Genomic DNA, 15999 nt, shown 5'->3' with positions numbered 1-15999 from the left:
AATAGGCTATTCATCAAGTCCATAAATACAGCGGGTGCATTAGTCAACCTGAAGGACATGACAAGGAACTCGAAGTGGCCATATCGGGTCCTGAAGGCTGTCTTTGGAATATCTTTTTCCCGAACTTTGACCTGGTGGTACCCCGACCTCAAATCTATCTTTGAAAAGCATCTAGCCCCCTGCAACTGATCAAACAAGTCATCGATCCTTGGAAGTGGATACTTATTCTTAATAGTTACCTTGTTCAGCTGCCTATAATCGATACACATCCTCAGCGAGCCGTCTTTCTTCCGCACAAATAGTACTGGTGCACCCCAAGGTGAGGTACTGGGCCTGATGTAACCTTTCTCCAGCAAATCTTTTAACTGCTCCTTCAACTCCTTCAATTCGCCAGGTGCCATTCTATACGGAGGGACGGATATTGGTTGAGTTCCTGGAAGCAAATCGATGCTAAAATCAATCTCTCGCTCTGGAGGAATACCTGGAAGCTCATCTGGAAACACATCTGCATACTCTTTGACTACGGGAATAGACTGAAGTGTAGGTATCTCAGCATCTGCATCTCTAACTCGCACAATATGATAAATGCACCCTTTTGCGATCATTTTCCTCGCCTTCAGATAGGAAATAAACCTACCTCTGGGTGTTGGTGTATTACCTACCCATTCAAGGACTGGCTCACCCGGAAAATGAAATCTGGCTGCCTTTGCTCGGCAATCAACTGTGGCATAGCAAGCTGCTAACCAGTCCATGCCCATGATAGCATCAAAATCCATCATCTCTAGCTCAACTAGGTCAGCTGAGGTCTGACGACTACAAATTGTCACCGTACAACCTCGGTAAACCCGTCTAGCAATAATCGATTCTCCGACCGGTGTAGATACTGCAAAAGGATCACTTAGTATTTCAGGCACTATACCAAACTTCCTCGCGACAAATGGGGTAATATACGATAAAGTAGATCCTGGGTCTATCAAAGCATAAGCATCGTGAGAGCAAATGGTTAATATACCTGTCACAACGTCTGGTGAAGACTCCTGGTCCTGTCGACCCGCTAAAGCATAGATACGGTTCTGATTACCACTTGAACTGGAACCTCTACCTCTGCCCCGACCTCTACCAGCCAAAGACTGAGACTCGCGCCCTGAAGGATGCACGGACATAGATGATCCTGTTACTGAACTCGCTGGTTGTGCCATTCCCCCCGAATCTCTATTTGGGCAATCCCGCATCATATGCCCTGGACGCCCACATGTATAACAAGCATCAGAACCTGCTCGGCATTGGCCCAAGTGTCCTCTACCACAGATGTCACACCATGGAGGAAATGACCATGTCTGCGTAGATCCTCGCTGTCGCTGCAAACCCGACGCCCGTGAGCTCTCACCTGGTCCTGACTGAGTATAGCGGTCATACCTGTAACCCTGTAACTGAGGTGGCGGAGGCCTAGGTGGCCGTCCGAAGTATTGGGTCCTATAACTACCCTGATATTGCTCCTGAGACCTCGGAAATCTCATCCTCTTACGTTGCCCTTGCTCAGCCCTCTCTGTACCCTGCTGCCGACGCCTACCCCTTTCTATATTCTGGGCGAATGCCTGAATCCGGGAGATATCCATACTATCCTGCAATGCAGCGGTGGCACATGCCTCGGTTAACTCTGGGGCTAACCCTGCTATAAACCTGTGAATCCTGTCCCGCATAGTAGCAACTATGGATGGTGCATATCTGGCCAATGAGTCAAAACGGAGACTATACTCTCGAACACTCATATTACCCTGCTTGAGGGCTAGAAACTGATCGACTCGAGCCTGTCGGATCTCCCGTGGTAAGTACTGGTCAAGGAAGGCATCTGAAAAATTCTCCCAAATAGCTGGAGGTGCATCACGTCCCCTGGACCTCTCCCATCCCTCGTACCAAAGGATGGCTATATCTCGGAGTCGAAAAGCTGCTAGCTCAACTGCCTCTTTCTCCGTGGCATGCATAACACGAAAGATCCTGTGAAGCTGATCTATGAAATCCTGCGGGTCCTCCCTCTGATCTGTCCCCGTGAACTCTGGGGGACTCAAAGCAATAAACTCTCGGACCCTTGAACTCCCAGACCCCTCAGAAGTTCCTGCACTAGCTGATGCCCTAGCCTGTTGCTGGGTAGCTACCAACTGTGTCAACAAATGCACTGCACTCCTCAAGTCCTGATCTGATGGAAGTGGAGGGGGAACTGGATGTGCGGTTTCCCTAGGAATCTCCGTAGTTGGTGGAGGAGCCGGTAATGGCTGAGTAGGGGTCTCACCTTGAGCCTCAGACTGGGCCCCATCTACTGGGGGTACCCTGCTGGTCCCCTCACCTACTGCTGTATCTCTCCTCTGGCTAGCCGTAGTCTTCCTAGTCACCGTCATCTGTGCATGCAAACACCAACACATAAGTTTAATTCAAATTTCCTATAACTCAGTTCTGTAGCACGATTTAGATTTCAAAGAAGGGTAACCAACTCCTAAATGCCCTGTAGTGCCCTGCTTATATAATGTGGTGCACAACACATCTATAAACAAGACCCTACTAGACACGGCTTGTAGACTCCCTAGGACAGAACTGCTCTGATACCAAGTTTGTCACGCCCCGAACCTAGGAGCGATACAAGCACCTGGTGCCTCACCTAACCTGGCGTACCAAATTGCGACTAAGGGACTCTGAACACATAATGTCATACTTTGGCCATGGGGCCACCTTGCAAGACAATTTGAGAAGCAAAATATAAAACTGAATGGAAACTAGCGCTAACTAAACATTAATATAAAGCTAGGCCGACAAGGCCGTCATAGCTACTACAGCTGACAAACCATCAAATATACATACCAGGCCTACAAACCCAACATACTGAACTAACCAACAGGATATGTCTACAAGCCTCTACTGATAGATGTACTATGATCGGAACAGGGCCCCGACCTACCCATAACATATATACAGATATACATAAGATGTACACAAAACTCTAGACCTGGCAACTCCGAAAGACGTGGAGCTTACCGATCAGGCTGAACTCGGGAAACACCTACTGAGGAGATCTACTCGTCTGTCTATCTGAACCTGCATGCATGAAATGCAGCGTCCCCGAAAAAGGGACGTCAGTACGAAATAATGTACCGAGTATGTAAGGCAATAACATAACTGAAAATCGAAACTGAACTGATAATATAATAACTGGAAGTAACTGGGAGTCAAAGATGATCTGGAGATATACTTACCTGCTGATACTGACTCAACTCCTTCAATATAGTAAGTAAAATAATTGTACGGCCTTATAAGGCTCGGTATATATAACTGCTCTGCCATAGTAGGCTCGCTCATAGGCGCTCGGCCATACTAGGCTATGTATCTCGGCCATCCTGGGCTCGCTCATAGGCGCTCAGCCACAGTAGGCTCGGTATATATAACTTACCATCTGATCAGAGGTTGCCCAATAGGGGCCTGCCCACCAATTATAGCTCGATGGTGGTGAAAATAGTGTAATGCTGTATATATATATATAGACCCTCTGCTCTCTTGACTGAATAAAGACAAAACTAAACTGAATATGAAGTCCCGATAAGGAATAATATTGTAACTTATGAGACTAGAATAATGTGAATAAATTCATGAATACGAACTTCTCTTTATGTCTCATTATTAACACATGTAGCTACGAGATCATGCCAAAATGAAGGAAGGGCTTAGCCTTAACATACCTTATCACAATCTTTCCAATCACCAAGTTGAACTCACCTCTTCGCACCTTAATCTACAAGAATGATAATAATACTATCGTTAAGTTACGAAAGGTACAACTATCGCACAACGAACGACAAACCTATTTTGTATTAAAACGGGCAGCATCTCCCCTATAATCCTTACTTCCTCCAAATTCAAGATAACACCAACAATACAAGAACAGAACAATAACAACATATATACATCATTTTCCAGCCCTATATACACCATCAAATACTACAAAACAGCCCAACACACCCCAATCTCTTCATACACAAAACGACCACCGTAGTAGTGTCAAACGACCCGAAAATGTTATGACGAACGAACAGCCAACCATCCTACATTTATATGGTGTTTATAAACCCCCTTCCTCCTCCAAAACTCCACAAAATAGTAGTAAAACACGCAGCCCAACAGCAACACAAAACAGTCCACAAAACAGTCCGCTACAAGTGAATAACTCAAACTCACGGCTTCCGATCACCGTCCCGTGAGTTCTTACAAGTATAGAACGACTTACCATGAATTTACAGAAGAAAAATTGGATGAAAGAGAGCAGTAAAATCACCTTATTTGTTGGATAACTCAGCTCTTATCTTGGTTCTTCAAACTCTAGGTTTTACCTCCAATTGGAACTTGAAAGGGAGAGAAAATCAATTAGGGTTTGTGGAAAATTTTTGGGTGGATTCTTTGCAGATCTTATGTCTGGTTATTATGCTCTATTTTAAGTCTAATATATGAAGAAAATAGGCCCTTAAAAGTCCTCTTTGGACGACCCGAAATGGCCCATTTTTTTGGGCTCTCATTTAAGTAAGTAGGTGACACACCTACTTGTCACCTAGCAGCTTGTGCAGTATCGCATAAATGCCCATATCTTTCTACTCCAATGTCGTATTGACAAACGGTTTAATGCGTTGGAAAATAGACTCATAGATCTTTAATTTGATGGGTGGAACACCCTATAACTCTAAGTATATTGGGAGAAAATCGCAGTTACATTTGACCCAAAGTTTCAGTAAAACTTATGAATGTAAATTGTGATGACTTTCATCGACTTTTGTTCCACAACTCGCTTGACTTCAAAACATAACACACGGATGTCATACGACTAATATAAATCATAACATAATCTCCTTATCATGTTAAGTACCCTAGTCTCACCCCAAAGGTATATGTTATAACATTCCCAACTTGTCGACTTTCGACGAAACATTATTTTCTTCAATTGCTTTAGCTTTTGAACCGTCCAACCCTCTTTGTACTTGTTGTTCATGATCTTCAATATTTGTAACCTCAGAGGTAACATGATTAAATTACTTTATATACTTTTAAATATTATCTCATTTTTGGTCCTACATTAGTTTGCTTACGATGCATTTTTATGTACGAAAATATAGGGTGTAACAACTCAAGCCAAGCCAAACAGCCTTAGATTGACCAATATTACCCAGCTAGTTTACATATTCAGTAGACAGTAGGAAGAAAGATCTGAGTGTTAGAGATAGCTCAGGTCTCAGTTGTAAAGAGAGTGGCTAGAAGACGCCAAATCCTAATGTGTCAGAGTTCACAAGGGTCTCAAATGGACCCCGAGTAGTGCTCACACTAGGGTGATCAATAGAGAAGTCTTAGTAGCCTTGGTTTTCAGCTGGCCAAGAGTGGTATATTCAGAATAGTGTTGGTAACAAATGAGAGTGAGGGAACAATGATTAAGAGGACAATATTTGAAGAGGTGCATTTGTATTTTAGAAAGAAGACATGACAAGGGTGACATACAAGCAAAGAGAATCAACAAAACTCAAAGAGCAGGTTGTTATCACAATTCAAACACTTAGCATATTGGGCAGAAAACATTTTTTATGAAAGACAAGGGCATCAAGTTTCTAAGATTACAAAATTGACATACAAAGGTGCATAATACTAAACGAGTCTGAAGTAGAGCATTAACTTAAAGTATTAGAACCTAGGGGACCAAATCATGTTAAGTATCCATCACAATAGCAAAAGACAAACATGTTAACTTACATCATGAAGCAAAATAATATCAAACATGGTAAGGAAACACAAGTTGAGATAGCTACTCTAAACGTTCAAATAATCACTAAAGGATATGAGATTCAGCAAACAAGGACATAACAAAGTGTCAAAACTAGCATGGGAGCGGATCATAGTTAACAGTGAACATATTACAGATGCGAGTTAGTCATTGCAGGAATGCAGAACAGAGTAGGAAAAACAAATCTATTGTCAAACAGCAAATATAGACATTCAGGTATAAACACATTAAGCTTAAGAGGGTCTAAATTATTCAGGTGAAGCATATTCAAATAACATATATCAGAACTGACAGCTTTATTTAAAATCAAATGCTAAAGAGGTTCAAACAAGTGCAAAAACTAACAAGGCTGCACACAGAAGTAACCCAGAATACATTAGGCCACGAATTTCAGAGGTAAGAAATTGTACCTGCGTCCCGGTTGTAGCTGCCTCTTGTTCATGGTAGCCTTAGATCTATAAAACTCTGTTAATGTGTTTTTCAAACAGATGATGTATTTACTTCATTTCCGCTTTGTAAACTCTATTCTTAGAAGCTCATGATTTGTACTACCAGTCCTTGGGGAATGTATAAGATTTAGATATTTCTTTACTTAATTGCTTTATTAATTGTTATTGGAATTAGTTAGTGGTTTATTGGCTTACCTAGCGGGTTGGGTTAGGTGCCATCATGACTAGTGGATTTGGGGTCGTGACAGAGCTAGTAGTAGAAGTTAGGAGGGTGAACGACATGTTGATGGCTATTAAGCTGGTTGTGGGAGGGTCTATTTTAAATGTGATTAGTGCTTACGCGTCTCGAGTGGGTTTGGACAAGGAGATTAAGAGGCTATTCTGGGAAGAATTTGATAGGTTGGTACGTGGCATTCCGCTCACCGAGAAGTTATTCATAGGAGGGGACTTCAATGGTCACATTGGGGCGACATCTGCGGGGTATGACGGCGTGCATGGAGGCTTTATCTTTGGAGTTAGGAATGGAGGAGGTACTTCATTGAACTGTGCTAAAGCCTTTGATTTGGTGATTGCCAACTCGTGTTTTCCGAAAAGGGAGGAACACTTGGTTACATTCCGTAATTTGTTTTGCCAAGACTCAAATTGATTATCTACTCCTCCGGAAGTGCGATAGGATTTTGTGCATTGATTGCAAGGTTATACCAAGCAAGAATCTCACGACTAAACATAGATTATTGGTGATGGACATAAAAATCGTGGGGAAGAGGGCTGTGTATGGTCAACCCAGGATCAGGTGGGGTTATTTGACTAGTGACAAAGCACAGAAGTTGGGGGGACGTTGTTGGCTATGAGAGCATGGAGAGGTAGTGGGGATGCGAGCTGTATGTGGACTACCATAGTGAAGTGTATTAGAGTAGCTGCGAGAGAAGTGTTAGGGGTCTCGAAGGGTTTCTCTGGCAGCCACAAAGGTGACTGGTGGTGGAGTGAGGAGGTACAAGAGAAAGTTGAAGCGAAGCAAGTGGCATACTTGACTCTTATAGAGAGCATGGATAAGGAAGCGAAGAGGATGAACAGAGAGAGGTATGGGAAGGCTAAGAAGGAGGCGAAGTTAGAGGTTACTGCGGCTAAGACTGTGGCGTTTGGACATTTGTATGAAGAGCTTGGGGCCAAAGGCGGGGACAAAAAGCTATATAGGCTAGCCAAGGTGAGAGAGAGAAAGACATGTTATCTCGATCAAGTTAAGTGTATCAAAGATAAGCAAGGTAGAGTTTTGATGGAAGAGGCTCAAATTAGACAAAGATAGCAGACATATTTCCATAAACTCCTAAACGAAGAGGGTGATAGGGACATTGTGCTGGGCGTCTTGGAGCACTCCGAGATGCGCCGAGATTTCGGGTATTGTAGGCACATAAGAGTAGAGGAGGTCGAGGGGGCTATGTGTTAGATGCATAGGGGTAGAGCTATCGGGCCAGATGAAATACCTGTGGAATTTTGGAAGAATACGGGTAGGGCAAGTTTGGAGTGGCTCACTAGGTTGTTCAACGTCATTTTTAGGAAGAAGAAAATAACCGATGAATGGAGGTGGAGTACGATGATTCCTATGTATAAAAACAAGGGCAATATCCAAAGTTGCAATAATTATAGGGGGATTAAGCTGCTAAGCCATACTATGAAAGTTTGGGAGAGGTTGGTTGAAGTGATGGTGAGGACCAGTGTGTCCAGTTCTGAGAACCAATTCGGTTTCATGCAGGGGCGTTCGACCATAGAAGCCATTCACATTGTTAGTAGATTGGTGGAGCGGTATAGGGAGATGAAGAAGGACTTGCACATGGTGTTCATTGACCTAGAGTAAGCATATGACAAAGTCCTGAGAGAGGTGCTCTGGCGATGCTTGGAGGCTAAAGGGATCCCAGTAGCCTACATTAGGGTTAAGGACATGTATGATAAAGCTAAAACTCGGGTAAGGGCAGCGGAAGGAGACTCGAAAAACTTTCCGGTTATGATGGGTTTGCACCAGGGATCGTCTCTTAGTCCATTCCTATTTTCCTTGGCGATGGACGCATTGACGAGACACATTCAAGGTGAGGTGCCATGGTGTATGTTATTTGCTGATGACATAGTTTTAATTGACGAGACGTGGGGTGGTGTTAACGAGAGGCTGGAAGTTTGGAGGCAGACCCTAAAGTCTAAGGGTTTCAAGTTGAGCAGGACCAAGATGGAATACTTGGAGTACAAGTTCAGCAACGGTACCCAGGAAGGGGATATCGAGGTGAGGCTTGATACGCAAGTCATCCCCAAAAGAGGTAGTTTCAAGTATCTATGATCTATAATACAAGGTAGCGGGGAGATTGATGAAGATGTCATGCATCGTATCGGAGAAGGATGGATGAAGTGGAGGCTCGCTTCCAGTGTCTTGTGTAATAAGAATATGCCGCTGAGACTTAAAGGTAAGTTCTACAAGGTTGTAGTTAGACCGACTATGTTGAATGGTGCAGAGTGTTGGCCGGTGAAGAACTCTCATACCCAGAAGCTAAAAGTAGCTGAGATGAGGATATTGAGGTGGATGTGTGGGCATATATGGTTGGATAAGATTAGGAATGAAGTTATTCAGGATAAGGTGGGAGTGGCCCCTGTGGAGGATAAGATGCGGGAGGCGAGGTTGAGATGGTTTGGGCATGTTAAGAGGAGAAGTATAGAAGCCCCAGTTAGAAAGTGCGAGCGGTTAGCCTCAATGGGTAATAAAAGGGGTAGAGGTAGGCCTAAGAAGTCTTAGGGAGAGGTTATTAGGCGGGACATGGCGCAGCTGGAGCTGACTGAAGATATGGCCCTAGAAAGGAGTGTGTGAAGGTCAAAGATTAGGATAGAAGGTTCGTAGGTAGTCGAATGTTTCTCTTTGTCTTACTCAATTCGCTAGCATTAGTATTAGTATGATATCTTTTATCCATAGACGACTATTACTACCTAGAGTTTGACTGCATTCTTGGATTCGATCTTATTTCATCTTGCTGTTATTCCTACTTGTTGCAGTTACCTTTTCTTTTTCAGTCGTTCTCTAGCCGAGGGTCTATCAGAAATAGCCTCTCTGCCCTTCTAGGGATAGGGGTAAGGCTGCGTACATCTTACCCTCCCCATACCCCACTTGTGGGAAACTACTGGATTTGTTATTGTTGTTGTTGTTGTTAGGGTAGGGGTAGAGGTAGGGGTGGGTTGGGGGCGGGGTTGGGGGTAAGTGTGTGGGATGGGTTGGTGGGGGATGAGGAATAGGGTGGAAAATATTGAAGAAGAGTTTAGGAAAATATTTTCCCTTTTCTTAATAGGGAAAATATTTCCCTCCTATTGGAGGAAAATATTTTTCAAAATATTTAAACCAACCAAATATGAGAAAATTGGAAAATATTTTCCGAAAAATATTTTCCTTCATACCAAACACACCCTAAGTTTCCATCTTCTTTCCTTTCGAAATAAAAGTACCAAAATCTGAAGCTGCTGGTCTAACAGAAAGCCTAACAGAACTAAATTCAGAATCAATTGATATAGAATATGTATCATCTTATGTTATGTAATTATTATTTTTTTACATGTGCATATGTAGTTAGAGATGATCGCAATAGTTCATTTGAACCACATAACCAATCTAAATCCGCCTCTTGCCTCAAGTTTAATCCTTGGAATTAAGCGTCAAATTTCGACAAAAGAATCAAATACCCTTTGATTCACCAAAACTCCATCTAACTAGTTTCATTAACAGAGATAAACTTGACATTGAATAACAGTTTTACCAATCCTGAACCTTGGAACCACTGTGAATCCTATACGGGGTTCATTTACTGGTGATCCGTTAGACATCAAGAATGCTTCTTCATTCACACTCTCCATATAAACATTGGTAAATCTACATCCTTTGCTCACTTGAAACATAGCAACCTCGGGGTCGAAAGAAAAGGCAAGACAATGCAGTAGCCAAATGCGCTTTGCCATTTCCGCAACGTGCAAAACAAAGCTGTCTCTGGGTACTCACCAGAATTTAGTAAATTCCTATGATCCAAATCGCCAAAAAGAGAACTCTCCATTTCGGGGTGAAGGAGTTTCAAGTACTTCGCGCGACAAAATCTTGCAAATGTTGATTTTGGCTTCAAGGCTAAGTAATCTGATGCATTAGCAGATAGTAGCGGAGGCAGGATCTCCACGAAGGGGGTTCAAAAAGAAAAAATTTATAAAAAATTATAGCTAATGGAAATTGAACCTATGACCTTACAAAAGTTTTGAACCCCTTTGACCACTAAGCTACACTTTTGGGCTATGTCAAAGGGATTCAAAACGTAATATATAGAGGTAAAAAACAGATTTTGCCTTATATATATAATGTAATTTTTAGGCGAAGGGAGTTCGGGTGAACCCCTTCCGCCCCTAAATCCGCCCCTGTTAGCAGATCTCAGTTTAATCTGTTGAAAAATAACTTCTGTTGTTTCTTCTCCACTGTTTGGGATTCCTTTGAGATTGAGAAGTGTGGATAATTGAAATTTGAAACCATCATACATCTGTCGGCAAACAAATGATTCAAATGCATAACATTTGTCACTTGATTTCAAGAACATAACACCAGGTTGAATAGACAAGGCTGCAGCATCTAAATTCCCCCCGAATCGACCTAATTGTCTGCTGAAGGAACATAGTAAAATGGCTGGGGCTTAATTTTGTCAACTGAAGATTGTCAAGATCAGAGACTTGCTCACTCATTTTTAATCTCTTTTCAAGCAATTTGTTCTCTTTATTGAAAATACTTTTCTGCTCCTTAATTTCTGCTAAAACCGGAGTTGTCTCCAGGGAATAGTACTCATCAAATTGCTTCTTTAAGTAGCAATTTTTCAATTCGGACAGACTTTTCAGCTCGGACACGATCACCTCATCAGCAGTTTGAATAAACTCGGGGTCATATGGAGATTGAGCGATTTGCAACTGAGCATATGCAGATTTAACAGCTGAGATGCTCGCGAACAGGTTGGCTAGAAAAGCTTCTGTGATAGTGATTATGACGACTATAAAAATGATGAGTGTTAGAGCTTAAGAAAAAAGCAGCACCTTTAACTCTTAACTCGAGACAAATTAGAGCAAAGGGAATTTCTTTTTTGTACTTTCTTTGAATACCGCAGAGTCAAAATGGAAATAAAAGAAGAGATGAACAGAGGTGGAGAAAGAAAAAAGAAAAAAGTGAAAGAGAATCACCTTTTGACATAAAAATAACAAAGTCACAAGTTCTTTGTATGGTAGATAAAATAGTACTATACATAATACACTAGCTTAATAATTAAATTGAGTATATATCGACATAAATTTAGAAATTTCGAAGTGCATTACTGCATTATACTAAATATAGTATTGCGAGGGGTAGGTTTGACAAAAGAATATTAGTATAAGTTTCCATTGTCTAACTTAACAATAGTATTGATTGTGAATGAAAGATAGTTTCTTGCCTATTTCGCTAAGTCAAAAGTCTTGCCATAAAGCCATCAAAATACTACCTTACATTTGATAATGTTCCAATTTTATCTGTTGAAATTAACAAAATCCTAGTATATCACTAATAAAGGATGAAAAGTGCATATTTTGAGTGTGTATGTGCACTATTTCTTGGGTGAGTTGCGGGAGTTCACACCGCTTTTGAAGTAAAAATATGTTCATGACGCTTTTCTTATATGTAGGAACTTGCACGGAAACAAATCAAATAAATAAATTGGCGAAAAAAGTCACAGATACCAAACTGAGGTTTACTTTGTTAGTGTTTACCTTTAAAAGCGGATAACAATTGAATTTGTAAGTGATTTTAAAGATACGTGGATTAATTTGATATAAAGCGATAAATTAAGTCAAATTGAACAAACAAAGATAAAATAGATTCAAACCACACGAGGAGGATAGTTTGAGCCTTATTAAATTTTTTACCCTCGACCCGGGCTTGCTATAGCCAGCACTGATGAACAAGAGAAAGAACTAATCATAGAGAAAATAATAATGTACTGCTTTTGAATGCCTGTTACAATGTAACCATTGAATAAAAATCATATCCTTTATATATAAAAATCACTGCCCTTAGTTAGTCGTGTGCAACCGTTTGGTAGTGCTTTTTCGAGGTCTTGGAGCTCGAACCGAATCTGGGGGGCGTGGTCTCGATGGATCCGATGGTAAGCGCTCTGTTCGAGCCTTAGCAGGAGAGGTATATCCGGCCGGTCCAGGATATAACGGCCCTCCATTAGTCGTTCTTGACTGCCCGACCATGTTCCTCGAAGTCGTTCAAAGCTAGGACCGATTCTGAACCATGACTCGATGAGACTCTTGCCCCGATTTCGATCTCCTGTCATCATGTCTCGAGCTTGGCTTATTTTGTTGGAGACTGGGGGTTCCATAAGCCTGATTTTACCTGTATACAGATAGTCCCCTCGTTTATCGGAGAGTAAACGACGAGAAATGACATGAGCTCCTGATTCTTACTTCGACACATCACGGCAGAAACGACAAAACATCTGAAACGTCACGTCAGTCAAGTCATAATGTCATTAAATGCATGTCAGCCGCCGGTCGGCCGTCCTTGGACGTGAAACGTCGCTGAACTCCTATAAATGCCCTCTCTTCTATTCATTTTTCACTTTACACCAAATCTTCTACCTTCGTACCTTCAGGATTTCAATATAATCTTGCGTTTTTACCCCCATTACCCAAGGTTCTTCAGTACTTTACAAAAACTTTTAATCATCTCCTACTCAAGCCCAACAAGTCTGATCTTTCAACTTTCACTCTTTCTCTATCTTTTTCAATCTTTGTTTCTTCCATAACAATGGCAAAACCCTCAAAATCTGTTCCTCAGAAGGATGCTCTTTCTTCCTCGTGACCGACCACTGAGGTCGTGGAGACCGTCTCCGATACGATTGTTGATGGACCAACGGAAGAACCCCCCTTGAAGATGTTCATTCCCGGTGGTTGTTCGGTCACCGACAATTTTAAGGTTGAGAAGCCTTCTTCTGTACAGGGTCGGTGTGAGGAGGCCTCAACATACATCTGCTCAATTACCAAAGAGGTCCTCCCCACGGTCCAAAAAGACTGCAACTGGGTCGACAAATACATAGTGGTTCCCGACCCCGAAGAGGCCATTACCACCCATGTCGAGGGATATCTAAGTGTTTACACTTATCCCTTTACATTTGGCTCGGTAGACCCGATCATTTTCGACTTTTGCAAGAGGTACAACGTGTGCCTAAGCCAATTCATCCATCGCTAAAGAGGACCGTGATCCTCCTCCAATTTTTTATGAACAAAATCGATGGGTTCTCGTTCACCATCGATCATATACTTCTCTTATATAATCCCCGAATCTTCTGGGGGTGGTGGACTGATAAAGCTAGTACGCCGGGCAAAGCCCTGTTCTTGAGCATCGACGAGGACCAGGATCGGGATTGGTAAGGACGTCTTGTTCAAGTGAGGACCGTCCACCTGGTACCGGCCGAGTGGAGGCTGTTCCCCGAAAGGTGGAACGCATAAAGTAAGTATTCCCTTTAAGCGTCGATTTTATGACTTATCTTGCCTTTTCTTATCGGTGCTTGTTATGTTGTTGCCCTTTCTTGAGTTACGAATGCTATCCCTCGACTCAAGGAGTGGGTCGAGGGCATTCTGTCTCAGATGCCCTACTCCGAGCGCTTATGGTGTAAACTTTCAAAAGGCCATTGGAAGGCCCATTCCCATGGTAAGGTTTTTTTCCCCAACAAGTCGTAGTGAACTTTTTCTTCTAACATCGCGTCCTTATCTCCTTTATTTTACTTTGCAGGTTGGCCTAAGAACGTTGAGCTTAGACCTTCGGTAGGGGCGAGGACTTTCTCGTTGAGTCTCGTACTCTGGGGAAAGTCGGAGAGAGAAAGAGGAGGAGAGCTCCAAGTTCCCCGAGCTCGTAAAAAAAAAAACAAGGAGAAGGCTGGTGCGCAAGCCAAAGGAAAACACCAGCTCCCGAGTACCTACTTCGGACTTGCTCTATCGGCTTAGTAACGAGCCCGATGAGGAAGAGCCTTTTGTTTTTGTGGCTCGCGAGTCGTCACCCCTCGAAGAGTAGGAGGCCGTCGAAACAGAGACCCGTGAGGCCGATCTGCCTCAGTCCAGGGAGGTCGATGAGGAGGTCGGGGCTGAGGCTTCCCGGGATACGGGTAGTGCCTCAAAGGAGGAACTTGGTGTGATAGACATCACCGAGTCACCCTCGTTTACCAAGTCTATGTACAACAAGTCCTAAACTGTGAAAGAACGACCCAACGAGGGGGCCCACGGAGCAAACTATCCCCTCCGCTGTGTTTTTGATGGCGTGGATTCCACCATCACAGAGGATGTCACCAGGTTAGGTAACTTAGAGGTACCGAGGAAAATTCCATTCTCGGGGGCAGGTGGGCCTAACTCGACCCCATGACTGGTCAATCGGATCCCTACCCCGAGTGCAGATCATGGTTGGAAGCGGTCAATTATCATTATCGTTTCGGAGGATTTTCGGGTTTTTTTCGCCCCCATAGGGGTAGCCAGTTACCTCCGGTGCCTTGTGATTGAGGAAGACTAGGCTAAAACTAATGAGGTAGACTCGCTATGCTTGTTTAACGAAGCACAACGGGCGCTGAACTGGGTAATCCTTGATAATCCTTGATGACTCCAATTCTTCTTCTGATATTTGAACTAATTTTTTGATAGTTCTAATATCTTTCCTCATATTTGCAGGCCTCGGTGCTCCACCATGAGATCTTCCTCCGATACAAAGATGAGTTGAGTCAACTCAAGGACGAAGCCAAAGAGCTTACTGAGAAACGAAACATGTATAAACTTCTCAGCGAGCAACGCGAGGGTGAAATTAAGAGCCTCCGAGCCGAGTTGGATGCGGCTGAGAAGGAACATGTCGACCTGTTGGAATATGTAAAAAAAATTAAAGTTGGTGATGATGAGCTAGACACGGTGTCTAACGGTCAGAATCCACAGGTCCAGCAAAAGATAGATCGGGTTGAGCAGCTCCGGGCTGATATAGACGAAGTCAAGGCCATGGCCGAAGAGTGGAAGGGCAAGATGGACCGTTTGGCTTCTGCAAAGGAAACAACCCGGGAGAAATTGGCCTCGACGGAGGCCCAACTTTGATCGATGAAGGAGAAGGCAGAGGCACGATCCTAGAAAATTAACAAGCTCCAGTCTCAACTGAGCTCGGCTGTTGCCGATCGGGAAACCCTCATCAAGGAGCTTAAAGCAGCCAAGTCAGTGGCTGAGATAGCCTAGGTCGATGTCGATGAGATGGTGGCCCAATAAAAAGCTGATGATGAGGCTGCTCAGGAGTGCCTAAAAGCCATAGTCGATCATGCGAAGTGGTAGTCTCGGAGGGAGGCTCTCGAAGAGGTTCAAGCCCGGGGGTTCGATTTATCGGTCGAGCTTGAAAATGTTAAGAGGCTCGAGGCCGAGGTCAAGAAGTTGGCGTACCCTGAGGATTAAGAAGATTCTGAAGGTTCGGACGGGTCCGAGGACGTGGAAGATTCCAACGGCCCGATGATGAGGCGGGCTCTGGTGAGGATTTGGCTTCTTAGGAGCCTTGTAATTTTTTGCTTTCGTACCTTTGTATTTTGTTGAGGTCGTTTGGCCTTTGTGAAAATTTGCATATATATATATATATATATATATATATATATATATATATATATATATATATATATATATATATATATATATATATAGGCTTTTTTCCCTTCGGCAATT

At 42.9% G+C, this 15999-nt stretch overlaps 1 protein-coding gene and 1 long non-coding RNA gene across 4 annotated transcripts in view; both read left to right on the top strand.

The window, feature by feature from the left end:
* LOC138893297 (uncharacterized) overlaps window positions 1-11188 on the top strand; it is a 32767-nt gene extending 21579 nt beyond the window's left edge. For all 3 annotated transcript variants that reach the window (XR_011408462.1, XR_011408461.1, XR_011408463.1), the window contains one exon: window positions 11074-11188. This is a non-coding gene — a long non-coding RNA (uncharacterized lncRNA). The remainder of the gene's footprint in view (window positions 1-11073) is intronic.
* A 2373-nt stretch (window positions 11189-13561) lies between these two features.
* On the top strand, window positions 13562-15393 carry LOC138893726 (uncharacterized). The gene is made up of 2 exons (XM_070178380.1): window positions 13562-13642; window positions 14986-15393. The coding sequence occupies exons 1-2, from the start codon at window positions 13562-13564 to the stop codon at window positions 15391-15393; spliced, it is 489 nt and encodes a 162-aa protein (XP_070034481.1).
* The last annotated feature ends 606 nt before the right edge of the window (window positions 15394-15999 follow it).

This window comes from Nicotiana tomentosiformis, chromosome 6, assembly GCF_000390325.3.
Source record: "Nicotiana tomentosiformis chromosome 6, ASM39032v3, whole genome shotgun sequence".
In the NCBI taxonomy this organism is placed as follows: domain Eukaryota; kingdom Viridiplantae; phylum Streptophyta; class Magnoliopsida; order Solanales; family Solanaceae; genus Nicotiana; species Nicotiana tomentosiformis.
The sequence above is the reverse complement of the archived record's forward strand: the minus strand, read 5'-3'. Positions and strand labels throughout refer to the sequence as shown.